At 42.9% G+C, this 17,548-nt stretch overlaps 1 protein-coding gene across 4 annotated transcripts in view; it reads right to left on the bottom strand.

Moving 5' to 3' along the window:
- FYN (FYN proto-oncogene, Src family tyrosine kinase) overlaps nucleotides 1-17,548 on the bottom strand; it is a 143,945-nt gene that overhangs the window by 37,471 nt on the left and 88,926 nt on the right. For all 4 annotated transcript variants that reach the window (XM_064649742.1, XM_064649741.1, XM_064649739.1 and 1 more), the window contains 2 exons: nucleotides 4,723-4,980; nucleotides 4,063-4,159 (listed from right to left, as the gene is read on the bottom strand). In XM_064649742.1, coding sequence (XP_064505812.1) covers nucleotides 4,063-4,159; nucleotides 4,723-4,969 — 344 coding nt within the window. In that variant the 5' untranslated portion in view covers nucleotides 4,970-4,980. The remainder of the gene's footprint in view (nucleotides 1-4,062; nucleotides 4,160-4,722; nucleotides 4,981-17,548) is intronic.

Below are 17,548 nucleotides of genomic sequence, written 5' to 3'. Positions count from 1 at the left end.
GGCTGAACACCTGTCTGCTGTTGGGAAGCAGTGAATGAATTTCTTGTTTTGCTTTGCTTGTGAGCATGACTTTTGCTTTACCTATCAAACTGCCTTTATCTCAACCCATGAGCTTTCTCACTTTTACCACTCTAATTCTCTCCACGATCCCATCACCGGAGGGAGTGAGAGAGTGGCTAGGTGGGGCTGAGTTGCTGGGTGGGGCTGAATTGCTGTCTGGGGTTAAACCATAACACTGTGTCACAGCACATTCACTGCTAATTTTAAACTTCTATGAGCATAATTAACCTGAAACCCAAAGATATCAAAAAGCCATCTATCAACATGGCATTTTAGATGGCTCTTAAGGAGCATGCTTCATTGACTTGATTCCCTCTGCTGGCTACTTGGAGGAGGTATCTGAAGTAGCAAAGGACTAGGCTGCTTTTTCAAATACTTACAAAAAATATTGCAGAATCACAGAATGTTCTGAGTTGGAAGAGACTCACAACATTTAAATGTGAAGAGGTTCATGCAGGAGTATCTTAAGGCAGCGTTCCGTAGGCTTAGCATGAATTTTTGTCTTACACTGGTGTGCACAGTGGGACCTGGTACTGCCTTTCAGACAATGTGTGCTGCTGTAGGATGTTGTCCTAGTTAGAACAGCTGGGACCAGTTCATCACTGTGTGGGTGTAACCCAAACTGTGTATTCTACACCCTCCATGCCATTTACCAGAAACTGTTAACCATAGACCACTTGCAGCAGCTGCCCAGAGCACACCTGGCCCCCGCAGGCCATAAGCTGGGTGTTAAGAGGCCTGTGAGATAGGAGCATGCTCCTGTCCTCACACCCATGACTTACAATCACCCATTGTGGAATTCCCCACCCTGGGGGGAGATACTGGGCACTCCCGCCTGAACATGAGTGTATATAATCTTGGGGTCTTGGGACTTCTGGTACCATTCGTTGGATCAAGAGGAGGACCAGAACCTCGACCGGACTGCAACCACCACTCTCGACTGGACTGTGACCATCGCTTTCAACCAGACTGCGATCACCACCCTCGACGAGACTGTGACAGCACTCTCGACCGGACTGCGATCACCGCTCTCGACCAGACTGTGACCAGCACTCTCACCAACAGGTTTTCCCTCTCCTTTTACTCTGGACTCAGGGGGACCACGTGGGGCTCAGCACAGGGGCCAATGAACACTCTGTTTGTGCCCCAGGGTGCTGGGTTATACATCTGGGTTTTGTGGGTTAAAACCAATTGTTTGTCTATATAATTGTATTTATGGTATTATTTTTATTAAATTGTAACTCTGACTTATAATCTCTTTGGAGCTGTGTTCGTTTCTGCTGCTGGTTTACCTTTAAACCAGCACAGATGTGCAGCTTTAAGAGAAGTTTATTTTTCAGCTTTTTACAGGATGCAATGATTTGGGACTTAGCAATTTGTCTTTCATTCTCAGTACCAGATTCACCAGTATTTAACTCCTACCGCTAATAATAAGCATTTTCTTTTCTGTTTCTGGACTGCTTAGAAACTCTTTCACAGTTCCCCTCTCTGTAAACCAGAATTTTGTTCACTAAATAAAGCACTATTATCAAATGTGGCTGGAGAATTCAGCCTCTTCTGGAAGCAAGCAGTTACAGAAAACACACTGTCTAAGCTATTACCGGCAAGAAAGGTTGTGACAAGGTGGGTTCTTACTTTAAATTTTCAACTCCACTTTCTTTAACAGTTTGAAGGAGCATGAACTCTAAGGAAAACAACTAAAAACCAGCTGTGATTAGTCAAAAAGGAGCTGCTTCCAATTTTACAGTTCAAAAAATGTGAAGAATAAATAGCTTTTGTAGAGGCTGGCAGTTGACACTATTTTAATACACCTTGTATGAATTACTATGGCAGACAAATAGCCCTATCTGTTTGCATCCCTAATTTTACCAGCTGAAGTGCTAACCCTTCCCCCATATGCTGCTGTAGAATATTTCTGAGACAATATGCTATACTGTGGTTGATAAATTGTACCATTACATTTCTTCTCCTTACTGTACAGAGAGTCCACTAGATGGAGGTATTTTGTCGTATCTAGGGAGGGGAAAAGCAGCCCCGTAGATGATCACAAAATCAGCAACAACCCCCTCCGCTTTGATAGAGAAGCTTAAATCTCTCAAAGCATTGCCAGAAAGGAGGAATGCAGGTTTTTTTCACAGCTCTTAATTTTAGACATGCAGCTGAGGTAGGAGGAAATTAGCCAGTGGGGCTAGACAGGGTGTGTGGGAGTGGCGGTGGGGATGCTGGGCATAGCTGAGTGTTTTGGAGCCCCAAAGTTAGACTCTGCTCTGAACCACTCTGCAAGTACCTTCCCCCACCCCCACCCCCGACTGCCTCTAGTATAATTTCTGACTTCAAATCATGGGGATACCCCCTGCATGCCATTTCAGGTATTGCTGCCCTGAATGTTTACTTCAAAGCACAAATCAAATTTGTTGAGCACTAAAGAAAAATCCAAACCCCTCCAAAAATTCCAGACAAACTAGTTTTATGCACATATATGCTTTCTGTTTGCAAGCACCATTGGCAGACACATAAAAAATGGGCTTTCATATAATTTCTGATACAAGTGAAGAGAGGAAGCATTCTTAGAGAAACACAGCCTTCTGGAGGTCCCCAGCCTGGATGTCACTACTCCAGGAGTGTGGTTAGGTCCATGTTTATATGCAGAGCTGACTACAATGGATACTGAACTTCTATAATCCTACAGAAAAATCAGTGGATATTTGGTCTTTTGTTAGAAAACCTTCTTCCAGGCAGTAATTACCTGCATCAAAATGCATGTACTGCAGCCATTCACATGTAGCAGAATCTCTCTGTCTCACCTACTTCAAGGATGATTGCCCTGCAAGCCCCTGTGAGCATCCCCTGATTTCATCAACTGGCATTTATAATGTGTGGAACTTCTTCTTGTTTCAAGTTATAGCATAGTTTGTACAAGGTTAGGAAAGCAGCAGGCAATGTGAACAAAAATGGATGATAGGTTAAAAAAGGGTTTGTTTTCAAGCACTGATTCAGAAGTAGAAAGGTTTTAAACTCCTTCTCCCTTTACTAATCATAACTGAAGTTTCTGTGCTTTCATCTACATCAAAGCCCTTCAGCTTCATGAAATATTCCACAGAATTACCTGATTTTTTTTAACTTCAATGCACATTGAGCCAACTCCAACCCTGCAGTTGTTATATTAAAATTAACAGGAGTTGCACCAGGGATGGATTTGCCTCATTGTCACACAGTGTAAGAAAAAAAGAGACCAATATCACAAAGCCTTTAGAAAGCGACATTGTTGTTAACCCATTTTTACTTCTTCATGATAGCAATACTGAACATAACACAGAGCCTGCCACTTTATGTTCTTAGCCAAGAATTACAAGATGTTCAGATATAGGTCAGTAGCACAGTGAATTTTAGATGTTATTTTTAAGTTGCTAAGGGATTTTTTTTCTATGGGCAGTTGATAAAATTAATTTTAACTTGATGATTTCCAGGATAGAAGTGTGGTTTTCATGTCAGATGCAACTGCGATGGTAACAGAACTTCCTAACATGTTCTGACTGCATGACCTACCTTTAAGAGGAAAAAAAAATGCTTTTAAACCTGGCATGCAAGTCTGGATAGCACCTCTTTTGTGAATCAGTTTTTAGCTCATTTCTATGTGGAGATACTTGCATCGGATTGCAAAAAGTGTTAGTACCTGCCTTGCAGAACTTCTGTGGCTACTGGTAAAGTACAGAGCTGGTAGTCTCAGTTCTGAATGTGGGGTTACTGTAAAATGTAAGCAGTGAATCACACAATCTCACACTTATTTTTGAAGTAAAGCTGCATGTGGTTGAAGTTTTTTTTTTTCCTCTAACAATAAAGCACTTTGCAAAAGTGCACTAAATGCAAGGACAAGTCAGTAAGCATAGAGTAAAACCCCTCCATATCTTGAATATCCAACATCAGATTTTAAAAATAACATAAGCAAACATGATTGTAAACATTATAGGTTCGAAAGTATTAATTTCCCAGCCTAAAACTTACGAGCTGTTAAGTATCTGGAATTTTTCTCCTTTGTGAAAACTCAAGTCATCTTCTGTTCTTGCTTCATAGTCATAAAGTGCCACAAAAAGAGTTACACCTAAAGGAAAAGATAGGTGCGTTATACTCTATCACAAAAAGTAGGAGAGAAAGGAACCTGGAGAGATGAGGTGGCTAAGCAACATTTAAGCTACTCAGGTTGCAGAAGAGCAAAATAAACTAAACCTTCCTACTTTTTGAACAACCATTCTAATTCCTCTTGTCTTACGCAGCCGGCAGGCACTTCACCTCCTTCACTCCGTACAGTCACAGAACCCCAAATGGGTAAAAGGGGTTTGAAGAGAGAGTGTAGACATAGCCATGCCAAGTATTTCCTGTTAACAATTTGAGGTGGCTCAGCCCACACTTTCCATTCCCTGCTAGAGTGATGGGGCAGTTAGCCAAACTGGGTAAGTACACATAATTTCTCACCTCCCAAGTGAACTAGCACCTGCAAATTAGCAAAGGTAAGGATGAAGACTCAACTCCACCCCTACTTCAATTCTTTACATTGTTTCATGCAATAACTCTCCCCAAAAGCAGCATGCTGAGACAGTCATGTCTCTGCTGTAGGCACATGATTGACACTCACTAAGAGAACTAAAATAAGACTTTCAAACTCACCTGTTCCTCCTCTTGTACGCAGGGTCCCTGTATGAGAGGAAGAATTGACTCCACCAAACACAGTCAGTCCTTGGCCTCCTGTGGCATGGAAGTTGTTGTAGTTTGGGATTGAAGTCACACCAAAGCTAGGATAGTGCTGTGGAGTGGGATCTGTCCCATAGCGGTAGCCTGAGCTTTGAGTTAAACTGCCATCCCTCTCGTCAGTCAGTTTTGTTGCTTCTTTATCCTTACATTGCACACAGCCCATTATCTAAAATCCTAGGAGAGGAAGGGAAGGACAGGTGTTTATATGTTGATGCTCACCAGATCTCCCCCAAACACACATATGATGAGGCTCGAATTAAGTTCACTGCTCAAAAGTTAAGTACTTTGAAAAAACCCTGCAGTGGTTTGAATATAAACAGCAACATGTTGGAAAAAAGCTCACACAAAATCTCCCTTTTGGTAGTTTCCCATTGACGCCTGGGGAAGAGGTCCTGCCTGCTCTTAGAGTAGTGGCAGATCTCTGCCAAGCCCTGCCAGGCAATAGCTTGCACGGTGGGCAAAAGAGGATGAAATCCCTCTTGCTCACTCTTCACCAGGAGGGTATGACTGACAGGCAAAGGACTCAGCCAAAAAAGTGCAGCTTGAGGTGTTCAAGTCTGCCCCCCACCACACAGAATGAGGCACTTGGCTCATGGTTCATATTTGACCTTGCCAACTACCCAGGAGTAGACTTCACCTAAAGACAATACAATCTTCTTCCATTGCTGGAGCTCTGCATGGCAAGTAGAAAAGCAGTCACGGTGCGCCAATAGTTATTACAGCACAGGAAAGTAGTAGGGAGCTATTAGAGGACAGAACTAAAACAAACTGAAGGCTAGAACCTGCTAATAGCAGAAGGTGGGGCTGCCAAAGGTACACACATTAAGAAACTAGAGAAAGTCCCAGAAGAATTAACATGTCAAATGAAGAGCATCTCAAAGTCTGGATCCCGGAAAGGATGAAAACAAGAGTGTTTGAAAAGGTTGCTCTAAGTTTTTTTAATTCTTATAACCTCTTGTTCCGCACACTCATGGGGCATTACCAGAGCCTGGGTTAATCTCTCTTAATTTTAGGTCCTGTCTCTCTCTACATAGAAGGAGACAGAGGGTGATTCACCACATCTTAGAAGCAGTCCTGAAAGGAGGTTAGTCCTGTTACCTGGTGTTGCCTTTCATCTGCTAGCTCTAACATTTTATAAGCCATGTGCTGGGGTTACCGAACTCTTTCCTATTGACTCAAGTTGATCCTAGGCACAAAACCTGAGTTTCTGAAGCTGGGTGTGATTAATCTAAGGGAATCACATATTTATCTGGATGCATCCTTGATCTGAACCAGTATAGTGACTCTTTAGATGTAACCTGGTGCAAAAATAACATACTCTAAACACTGAGGCTGGAAGAGCAGTAACAAAAGAAAATCTTTAAAAAACTAGACTTACTAGACAAACTTTTCCCAGAATATATAAATAGACAGGGAGAAAATGCGGAGAACAGAAAAAAAAAAAAAAAGTGTAGTGAAGTGCATTTTTTTTTGCCCCATATTTCTCTTTCAGATTTCAGCCCATATCTGTCACTTAGGGTAAATAAAAAGCCTATGTTTTTTTAAATTTCCTAATTTTTCTGTAGCTGCCAGGCTGGTTATTTTCTATGCCTTACCCCAACATTAACACAGGAAGTTGGTTTTGACAAATTCATGGGATTCAGAAAAAACATGTTTCATGAGTGCTAATGCTTGAAAAATTATGCAGCAGCTCCCTGTTTGTTTGTGACAATCCAGTCTTGATATCTGTTTCCTACCTCTAACCTTGCCTAATTAAAAAGCAGAACACTTCTGTTGAAGTGTATTCTCTAAAATTTGCAGACACTTCCAGTTATTCTACAAGCCTGTTCAGAAAAACAAGCACCATTTTGGTTTGTCAATATGAAGCCCATCCACAAGAAGGGATGGAAGAAGGATCCAGGGAACTACAGGCCTGTCAACCTGACCTTGGTGCCCAGCAAGGTTATGGAACAGATCATCTTGAGTGTGGTCACACGGCATATACAGGACAACCAAGGGATCAGGCCCAGCCAGCACGGGTTTAGGAGAGGTAGGTCCTGCCTGACCAACCTGATCTTCTTTTATGATCAGGTGACCCGCCTAGTGGAGGATGGAAAGGCTGTGGATGTTGTCTACCTGGACTTCAGCAAAACCTTTGATACTGTCTCCCACGGCATTCTCCTGGAAAAGCTGGCGTCCCAAAGTCTGGACAGGTGCACTCTTCAATGGGTAAAAAACTGGCTGGATTGCCGGGTCCAGAGAGTGATGGTGAATGGTGTTGCAAACAGTTGATGTCTGGTCACTAGTGACATCCCCTAGGGATCAGTATTGGATCCAGTCCTGTTCAATATCTTTACAGACGATCTGGATGAGGGGATCGAGTGTATCCTCAGTAAATATGCAGACAAAACCAAGTTGGGTGGGAGTGTTGATCTGCTGGAGGGTAGGAAGGCTCTGCAGAGGGATGTGGACAGGCTGGACTGATGGGCTGAGACCAGCGGTGTTAGGTTCAACGAGACCAATTGCCAGCTCCTACACTCCAGCCACAACATCCCCATGCAGCGCTACAGGCTGAGAGAAGTGTGTCTGGAAAGCTTTCCAGTGGAAAAGGACCTGGGGGTGCTGGTAAATAGGCAGCTGCAGATGAGCCAGCAGTGAGCCCAGGTGGCCAAGAAGGCCAATGGCTTCCTGGCTTGTATCAGGCCAGCAGGCCCAGGGCAGTGATTGTCCCCCTGTACTCAGTCCTGGTGAGGCCACACCTCAAGTGTCTGTTTCTGTGTCTGTGTCTGTTTCTGGGCCCCTCACAATGAGAAAAACATTGAAGTGCTGGAGCAAGTCCAGAGAAGAGCAACAAAGCTAGTGAGGGGTCTGGACCTTAAGTACTATGAGGAGAGGCTGAGGGAGCTGGAGTTTTTCAGCCTGGAGAAAAGGAGGCTCGGGGTGACCTTATCACCCACTACAACTACCTGAAAGGAGGTTGTAGCCAGGTGGAGGTTGGCCTCTTCTCCCAGGCAACTAGTGACAGGATGAGAGGACATAGTCTTAAGCTGTGGCAGGGGAGGTTCAGGCTGGACATCAGGTGTTCAAGAAATGACTGGACATGGCACTTAGTGCCATGGTGTAGTTGACAAGGTGATGATCAGTCAACGGTTGAATGTGATGATCTCAGAGGTCTTTTCCAACCTAAATGATTCTGTGATTCTGAAATTTTATTGCATTTCCCTTACCTGTATTGCCTGCAGTTAGCAGGAGTCTACCCTCCCTTCCTCTAACTTAAAAGTGCCCTTTTTGCATTTCTTTTTTACCTCTAAGACACCATATCCATTCAGCAGGGTTCCCTCACCAAAATGTTTAAGTTTTTTCAGGAGAACAAGAAAATGGACTCCTGAGTCTGCACTTGCAGCAAGAGGTGGCACGTGTGGGCATCCCTCAAGAAACTAAAGCAACAGGACAAGGGAAAGGGTTTTGCAGCCTGGAGGCTGCAAAACACATTGCTGCTGCTACTGTTGTGGCAGCTGTGTGGACCTCCAGCCGCTGATCGCCTTGGAAGCTGGGTTGGAACTGGAGGTGCAGAGTCCTGTGCATGCCCAGCACCAGTAGTGACTCCAGGTGAGCCCACAGGGACCACAACAGGTGCAGAGGTGGCCCAGCTGGCTTCATATCTATCAGCTGTGAAAAACTGCTTGTGGAGATAACATCTACTGCTTTTACAATTTCAACAGCAGGATGGTCTGGCTCTGGAAACCCTTTGTTTGGAGATGTCACACAGAGGTGAAGTTTTCCTGGTTCCTCTCAGAACCAAGGAGTCTCATGGGCAGTGCCAGGAAGTGAAGCAGGACCATATGGAAGACAAGAACCCAGTGTGGTGGTGGCTCATCTCACTGCTATAGCATGGGAAGTGTCCAGGAGGCTTTGGGCAGGAAGAGTTAGTCTGGGACCCTCTGTGAAAGCATGGCTGTGGTGTGCAGGGAGCAAAACATGGGCAAAGAGCAAATGCTGCATGGGAGATACCATGAGAGAAATCCCAGCTCAAAAGGAAAGGCAGAAAGAGATGCTGACTATCTGAACAGAGAAGAGTGAGCCATTAAATTAGACTGGTTAAAAGCTGCAAGTGCTGCAGCATGCTTCACCTTAAAGCAGTGAAGAATCTCACAGCCTCTTTGATGGCTTGCAGGCTTATGTCCCTGTGAAATTCTATCACCTCCTCCCTTTCCCCTCCCAGCTCTGTTTCTTCTCTTATTTTTCCCCATGTGCTTCCTTGGAAAAAAGTACAAAAGAAAGAAAAAAAAAGATAGAAAACATGAAATCTGGGAGAGCAGTGGGAGGGAAAGGAGTTTTCTTGTTGCTTATTCACTAAGATTCAGCTGAGCAGGAAAAGAAATCCCCACTGAAATCTGGGTATATTTCACATACAAATTTACAACTGCTGACAAGACAGCCCTACACACCTCATTTACACATTGATGAGGAAAAAATTAAAATGACAAATCAGCTGCAAAACTAAAACTGCTCAAAGTATTAATTCTGAAAAAAAGTGAATAAACAAGGAAATGGTATACATATGTACTGTAGTTCCAAAAAAAATTGTTTGGGTTTTTTACTAGGAATGATATGTATAGTAAACCAGTGAATTATCAGTTTCCTGATTTTTGTTTGATTTTTGCTTGCTTTAGCTTTTTGCTGGCAATGGCAGCACACAGGGAAGGAGATGCAAAGAGAATGACTGACAAAATGGGCTTTTTCTTTCACTTGTCCCCTCCCACTGTCACAGTGTCTAGACAATCCAAGTATAAAGACTGCTTAACTGTAGCCTCTTGCAAAATGTGACAGAGAGTGTTACATGCACACATCTTTTCAAGCCAAGTCTCTGCAAGTTGTCTGTTCCTGGCTCAAAGAAACAGCATCATGGGGAGTTGGCTAAATGTGAGAGAATACATGTATGCACGTACATGCCTAAAGTGATTTCAGCTTACTCAGGGGTTTCATAGACAATAAATATAACCTCCATTCAGCATTGGCCTTTGTGTTAATGAATGGATTCCAAAAACTAATCTCCTTCAGTATCACAGAGCAGGCTTTTAATATCCAAAAGTCTCGTCTCCCTGCATGTCAGCATTTGGAGCTGTGGAAGGCTGAAGTTATTCAGCCAGCTCTGAGATCACCAAACAAAATCTGGAGTTGTTTTACACTAAAATCTCCAGAGATGAGCACACAATGTTGTTCATCCAACATGCTGTGCATCTTACAGTAAAGGAACAAGTTTTTATTACATTTTCATTAAGAAAGGCAGCATTTCTCAGATGTGTGAGTTATGGGTCATGCAGAATTATCATAATTTGACACTGGGATTGTAAAAAGGTATGTAACTGGTCTAATTAAAATGAACTTTTCTAATGTAAGCAAGCTGAATTTGTTTATTCTAAAGTTGTGTTTTTATGGGCAATATAAAACATGTGTTTTCATGAAAACATAAAAAATCCTCACTTACATGTTTTTTGAGACTTCCTTAGTGACAAATGAAAATAAACATTATGTTATTTGTCTCCTTTCTTGCCTTTGCTATATTTCTTGGACTCCAACATTTACATTGCAAGCAATCCAACATGAGTTTAACCAGAATAGTAGTTTCCTCCTACATGGTCAAAATATTAGTTGACAAAGATATAAAATTCATTATATCATTATTAATTATTTATATAATCATAGCACTTTAATTACTTTTGGGTAAGGCTAAGGAGATGTATTAACATTCTTATTATTGTAAATCGACCTCCTTTGGTTTTCTGTTGGTTCTTGATACAAAATGGAAGCCAAAACTGAAACATTTAACAAAGCCAGGCATCCGCTCCATTTATAGAAACAAAAGCAGTCCGCTGCTAGTTAATCAAATCCTAGGAAAAGTCAAGGAATACCAGGAAAATTCTTTTTTTTTATACTTCTATTTTAAAAGCTATAACATGTAATATTTGAAAAGCAAAAAGTACTGATTAACCTCTACTTAGTGTAGCTTCTGCATCTGTAAGCATATGGATGGGAGAAAGACTGGTGTAAATTCACTCCTTCAGAGCATCAGGACACCAAGCTGTGTAGTGCAGTTGACACACTGGAGGGAAGGGATGCCATCCAGAGACCTTGATAGGCTTGGGAGGTGGGACTGTGTGAACCTCATGAAGTTCAATAAGGCCAAGTGCAAGATCCTACATCTGAGTCAGGGCAAGCCCAGATACACACCTACAGATTGGACAGAGATGTGACTGAGAACAGCCCTGTGAAGAAAGACTTAGGGGTGATGGTTAATGGAAAACTCAACATGAGCTGGCAACGTGCGCTCGCAGCCCAGGAAGCCATGAGAATTCTGGACTGCATCAGAAGCGTGGCCAGCAGGTTGGGGGAGGTGATTCTCCCCTTCTACTCTGCCCTTGTGAGACCTCATCTGAAATACTGTGTACAGTACATAAGAAGGACATGGAACTGTTGGAGAAAGTCCAGAGGAGGGCCATGAAGTTAATAAGAGGACTGGAGCACCTCCCCTATGAAGACAGGCTGAGAAAGTTGGGGCTGTTCAGCCTGGAGAAGAGAAGGTTGTGTGGAGACCTCATGGCAACCTTCCAGTATCTAAAGGGGTTCTACAGGAAAGCCAGAGAGGGACTCTTTGTCAGGAACTGTAGTGATAGGACAAGGAGTAATGAGTACAAATCGAAAAGGGAAATTTAGGTTAGATATTAAGAAGAAATTTTTCACTGTGAGGGTGGTTATACATTAGAACAGGTTGCCCAGTAAGGTTGTGGTGCCCCAACCCTGGCAGTGTTCAAACCCAGGCTGCATAAGGTCTTGAGCAACCTGGTCTATTGAGAGGTGTCCCTGCCCATGGCAGGGGGGATTGGGACTAGATAATCTTTAAGGTCCATTCCAGTCCCTTAACATGCCATGATTCTATGATTCTATGATTTTACAACTCACAGCTGAATTATGGTGCCTTTTCAGAACCTGCTTTTTTTAGAGTTCTAAAAGAAGATAGGTCCTAAAATGTTTGAGGGGTACAGGGAGATGCAGGGAAAAATCTGTCTATTCTGCACCTTTCCATCCATACCATAGCCTCTGTTCTTGAACTCCTTGCACAGGAAAGGGGACCAGAATGGGAGAGGGGTCCAAACTGCTGAAGAGATGTGGAGCAGGTTCAAACCCAGTAGGGTGCATTCTCCTTCCCCTTGGATTTCTGTGGAATGAAATTGGATGGGATATTTTTAAGACAACTTCTTCCAGTGAAAGACATGAAAGGGAAAGGCTGGATGACTGGTAACCATCAACTGTCTTTTTCTGACCAAATCCTACAAATCTTGTCTGGAAAGCATCAGCAGGGAGGCTGAGTTAAGAAATAGTTATGTTAAAAGAGAATCAGAAGCACAAAATCCTTGGCTTTTATTCAGTCTTTGTGGTGAACATGCTTATTAATCACACCAAGGGATGCATCCAGCATGGCTGTGAAAAATAGATTCTCTAAGGGACATCTTTTTGGTGTTTTATGTTTTGCTGAAAGCACCACAGAACTATCAGACTGTGACATCAAATAAGCCAAATTTTATGAGCTACAGTAGGATTTTATATTCAAAATGTAACATTCTGAGTTACCAAGAAGATGCAAGAAGGACAGAAAAGGCTTTCCAAGAGAAAGAACTACAAGAATTTTTAAAGAGATTTTAGTTTTCTGAGGAATTCCTCCTGCAGGCTGGATATGGATAATAATCAACACAGAAATTTACCCTGAAGTTGAAATGTCTTACTTTCCATTCCACTATTAGTAGCTCCCTAGAGAGAAACTGATGGAGTATGTATTTTGAAACACAAGCCTGAGACACATTAAACCCCATAATTTTCCGAGAAGGTTCACTCCCCCACTTTGAATATTACAAGTCGCTAGGAAGGCATTCCAAGTTGGGCAACAAATAGGCACTTAAAACTAGTCCTATGTAGGTCAGTAATTCTCATGCTGTTTGCTTGCTGACCTCTCTCTGACTCATCATCTACGCTGATGGGAACATTTTGGATTTTCAGAATTAATACTGTGTCAGTTTCGAGCCAACTCAAATGAAACAGATGGAATAAGATTGCAACAATTATTGAATTATTTTTGTTTTTATCTATTAACTCTGGTACCTTTCAGAGGACTGTCTTCATTCCAGCTTAACCAGTGATTCCACAATTTTTAGGAATCATAAAGCAGGTCAGGAAGATACAACAAATACTTCAAAATAATTCAAACTTTTAGGTGTTATTAGTTATTTCTCAGGCTTGTGGGTTGCAGGCTAGTATATATTCATATAATTTTTATACTAATGTCTGATCTAGAAAGAATTTTATTGTGATGTGATAATGTGGTTCAGCCTTGAATGAAGCTGGAGATTTGTGTAGAATTCTTGCAAATCTATGTGTGTACCACACTCGTCAGACAGCATTAAAAAATGTAAATCAGATGCAGTACTACCACTGGATGTCCTCTGACTGTTAAAGATATGCAGAAAATCTCATATACACTATGTGATATTTCTGAACAAAAAGCCAGAAACACCAGGGCAAAACTTCAAGTCAAGTACGTTTCAAAACAGCACTAAAAAATTCCTAGGCTGCATTAATTTGATTTTTTAAGGGAGTCCTTTAATGCTTCACTCCGAGATTCTGCTTTAGCAGCCTGACCATAAAAATCCCAGCTGTTTAATTGTTCATCTGCAGCAGTCAAAAGTCAGGCTGCTGCCCAGTGTCAATGGAATATCTATGGCTGGAGGAGTAGGAAGAGCAGTCTTAGATGAGTTCCTGCTGCCATAGTGCTCTGGTTCAAAGAAAATGTCTTTTACAGTGCTGGAGTGCTCCTACTATTGTTTCTTGTCAGCATACAGTTGCTTTGGAAATCTTCTACGATGGTGGCAGAAGCAGTTCAGGAAAAGGAGCAGCTCCTGCTACTACGAGAAGAGCAGATCCTGCAAGGAGCTTTGAAGTGCCATATTCTGCCCTGCTGTTTCTCCCTGTTACCAAGTAAGTGACTGGGGATGCAGCCCTGGAAATGACAGCTTCCTGACACTACAGACAAGATTTAAGTTGTAACACATGTCTGTGAAGTATAGCCCTGTGCTTGCCTTCCCTCTTTTTCCTCTTTGGGACCTGAACTAAGAGTCAGTTATGAAAGGTGGAAGGTTTGGGCTTCATCTTGCTGTTTAATTTCAGCCAGCCTTGGGGGTCAGAACTGGCAAAGACAAGGCACATGTTGAAGGATTTCAGTGAGCTACAACCAGACCCTTGGCTTCTGCCAGAGGCTGTGAGCACAGCTGTCCATGGGGCAGGGCGGGTGGCCACTCAATGCCAGAAAGAAAGAGCGATGAATGTCTTGACAAACAGATCCATCACCCTGCCGGTGAGAGGATATGATCGCACTCTGGCAAGAGATTTATTACAACCCAGATGATCTATTTCTTAACACTATAGCTATACGAGCTGTATTTTACAAACTAGAGAAGAAAAAGGAAGTCAGCGCTCCAGCTGGGCAGGAGAGACAATAACAATGTCCGTAGGTGGTTGTTTGAGGGACAGTTGTAGTGGTGGGACTGGCTGGTGAAGAGGTCACCTGGCAAGGCCACAGGAAGCTGCATTAGCACAATGTGGCCATTTGAGCAGCCGTAATCGAAAGCTCCCCAATCCAAAAAGAGAAGACAAAACCTCCAAACTGCTCCCAAAGGGACATGTTACCACCCTTTTGGTTTTCTGTGTCGTCTTTGACAGCTGAATCTGTGAATGTCATGGCTTCATCTTTTTCAAAACACAGTGAATTCTCTTCCACTCTCCGTGATACATCCCTTTCAGCAAAACCAAACCAGAACAAAACACAAGAAGCAATTAAAGCAGAGGCTCACCCTGCAGTCTCTTAAACTTGCAGTAACTGAGTTATGCCTTGTACTGTCTCAGGGCTTTTATTACTTTAAGAAAAAGATGCCCTAGAAAAACACAGAACAGGAAGAGCAGTTCTGAGAAAAGGTCCTTCTGTGTCTTTTTCGTTTCCCACCAACATCCAAACTTCATTTGTAATCTAAAAGAAAGAAGCTTATGTATAGCTAACTTTAGAAGGAAGGCCTGCAGGTTTTATGCTCATAAGCCAAAGAGCAAGTCAGACTCAAAGCTGCATAAAGGTTTTTTTTTATGCTTAAAATGAGTTAAAGGAAGCTTTGAAATTAACAGCTAAAGGCAGCAGCTACACACAGTAAACACAGTGCTTACTCTATAGCTAAACCTCCCAGAGGATGGGTCTATCCTTAGTTTGGAGTAACACATGAGAGCACCATGCAAATTCAATAGCGTGATTTCAAGCTACATTCCTCCTTCATCAGGCTGCTTATGGCAGCTCTATTCACAAGCAGAGAGAAGTGGGTGAATGGTCTGCATAAGCATTTTGAGCTAATGCACCTAAATTGTAAAGTGTCTTTTAAGTGTATAAATTAGAAAACCTATATCAAGGGGAAACTGCTGCAAATGCCAGAATAATTTTGTCTTGGAAAGAGAAGAAGTGAAAGAGTGTCTCCATTGATTTCCTCTTTTATTTTCTCTCATTGAGAGAACAGAAAGATGATTGCAGTTTGATTCACACTGTTCTGATATTTTTTCTTTCAGTTCTTATTTTTAGAATCTGCCCAGGATTAATGGGTGTTCATCTGACCTGCAGTATGGGAGCAGCACAGAGCAGAGTGCAAAATGTGAATCAGGATGGGCAGGGAAGGAAGAGGAGAAAAGGGAAGGAAGCAGTATAGAAGTTCTGCGTGCTTGCCACTGTGGACTAGGAAAGAGGCATAGAAAAAGATTTTCTCTCAAAAAAACCCTCACTGCTCCCTCCCCACCCCCCTTTGCCCATGCAGAAATGAAACTAGCCTCTTCTCAGCCTTGTCTGATTTGTTTTGTGATGAAGACCTTGGAGGATGTGACGGCAAGGAAAAGGGAGCATGCTGAGACTCACATCAGCAGATGACTTTCTTCGAGACCCTTTCAGGACCCATTCCCATCCCAAGGTGTTCTCATGTCACCAAGGTTGCTACTGTTAATATTTTAAAAGTATTATTTAAATCCCTTCTTTGTCCAGTTACAACAGGTTAAAAATATCCTCCTTCAAAAACACAAGCAAAAATTTGCCTGTGGTTATCTCACAAAGAAACCCCCAGTCTTTTCACCATCATTGTAGCTGGCTCCATATACAACAGCAAAGACATTTACAGGTGGAGACCCCAAACAGGGTGGCAGTCACATTGTGGCAAAGGCCAGTAAGGGACCAGAGTGCTGATGGTACTGACTACATCAGTAACGGGAAGACGCAAAAACTCTGCCCACACTTACACATACACACACAAAAAAGTGCTCCAGTGAGACCTGTTTTCTCAAACCCAGCTGTTGCCACTGTGGTTTCAGTGTATGACAGTTTACTGCTAGGTGACAGCTTCGGATTGCGTATTGGGTCTGGATGGAGTTAAGTTCCTTCATAGCGTTCCAAACTCTGCTGTGCTTTAGATTTGTGACCAAAAGGATGTTGATAACACACCCATGCTTTAGCTACTTTAGCTTGCACAGCATCAGGACCTTCTTTGTTTCTCACTCTGGCACTGCAGCAAGTAGGCTGGGGGTAGGCAAGAGGTTGGGAGGGAACACAGCTGGTGAATCTGACCCCAACTGACCAAAGGGATATTCTATACCATATCATGTTGTGCTCAGCAATAAAAATTGAGTTTTTTGAGAGTAGTCATTGCTCGGAGACTGGGTGAACATCAGTCTGCTGGTGGGAAGTGGTGACAGTGCATCTGCATCACTCATTTTCTTTTCAATTCCTAACTTTGCATTCCCTCTTACAGAAGAGTGTCAGTGTTGATGCACACAGTCCAACCATGAGGTGATTAAGACCAGTGATTTTCAACTCTCTTTTGCCAACTACCCTACAAACTACAGTTCCCCATGTTCTACCACAGGCTGCAACTGTGCTACCTGGGATGACTTCTAGGAAGTCTATGGTCAGTCTCTACTTCCTTTTAACCACATACACTCCCAAGTGCCAAAAAGCTGAGAGATGCCCCTAGAAGCAGAGATAATCTACAGAAACCTGGATGGGGCAATCACCAGAGCAGGAGACGAGTAAGGAAGGGAACTGAGGCAGAATCCAAAAGAACAGGAGGAGAAAGAATAGATACTTTCCCTTTTGTTGGCTTCTGCTGCAGACCAGTGAACCACAAGGAAGTCCCTCTGCCTCCAAAGGTGGATCAATACTGCTCAGCTCAGAGTGGACCCTGCAGTATCACAAAGCCCAATGAGGTTGCCCATCTCCCGCTGCTACCTCAGGGAACTCTAAGAGGTACTACCAAAACTGCTACACATGGACCTATGCCTAAAAGGGCCTGCTCCTCTCTGTCTCTCTCTGTCTTTCTTTCTGTCTCTCTCTCCCTCATGAAAAGATACTAGCAATTCAAGATAGCAGCAGCAGCAATAGAGGAACACAAAACCACAATACTGGACAGACGCCTTCTCTCCTCCATGTATTGTCCTCTTTGTCTTTGCATCAGTGTGTATGGTTGTAGAACTGATGAGTTTTCATTTTTGGTGATTGAACCCACAGCCTGCCCTGACTCTTAGGTGGCTGCTTGAATTGGAATATCACAGTCTGGAGGTGGATGAGCCAACAGTAAACATGGGAGAACATCCCAGATGCTTCAAGAGTTGGGACTTCGAGTTTAAAAAAGAGGTGGTGGGA

This window comes from Pseudopipra pipra, chromosome 3 (genome assembly GCF_036250125.1).
Source record: "Pseudopipra pipra isolate bDixPip1 chromosome 3, bDixPip1.hap1, whole genome shotgun sequence".
NCBI classification, from domain to species: domain Eukaryota; kingdom Metazoa; phylum Chordata; class Aves; order Passeriformes; family Pipridae; genus Pseudopipra; species Pseudopipra pipra.
This window is presented reverse-complemented; position numbering and strand designations above follow the sequence as displayed.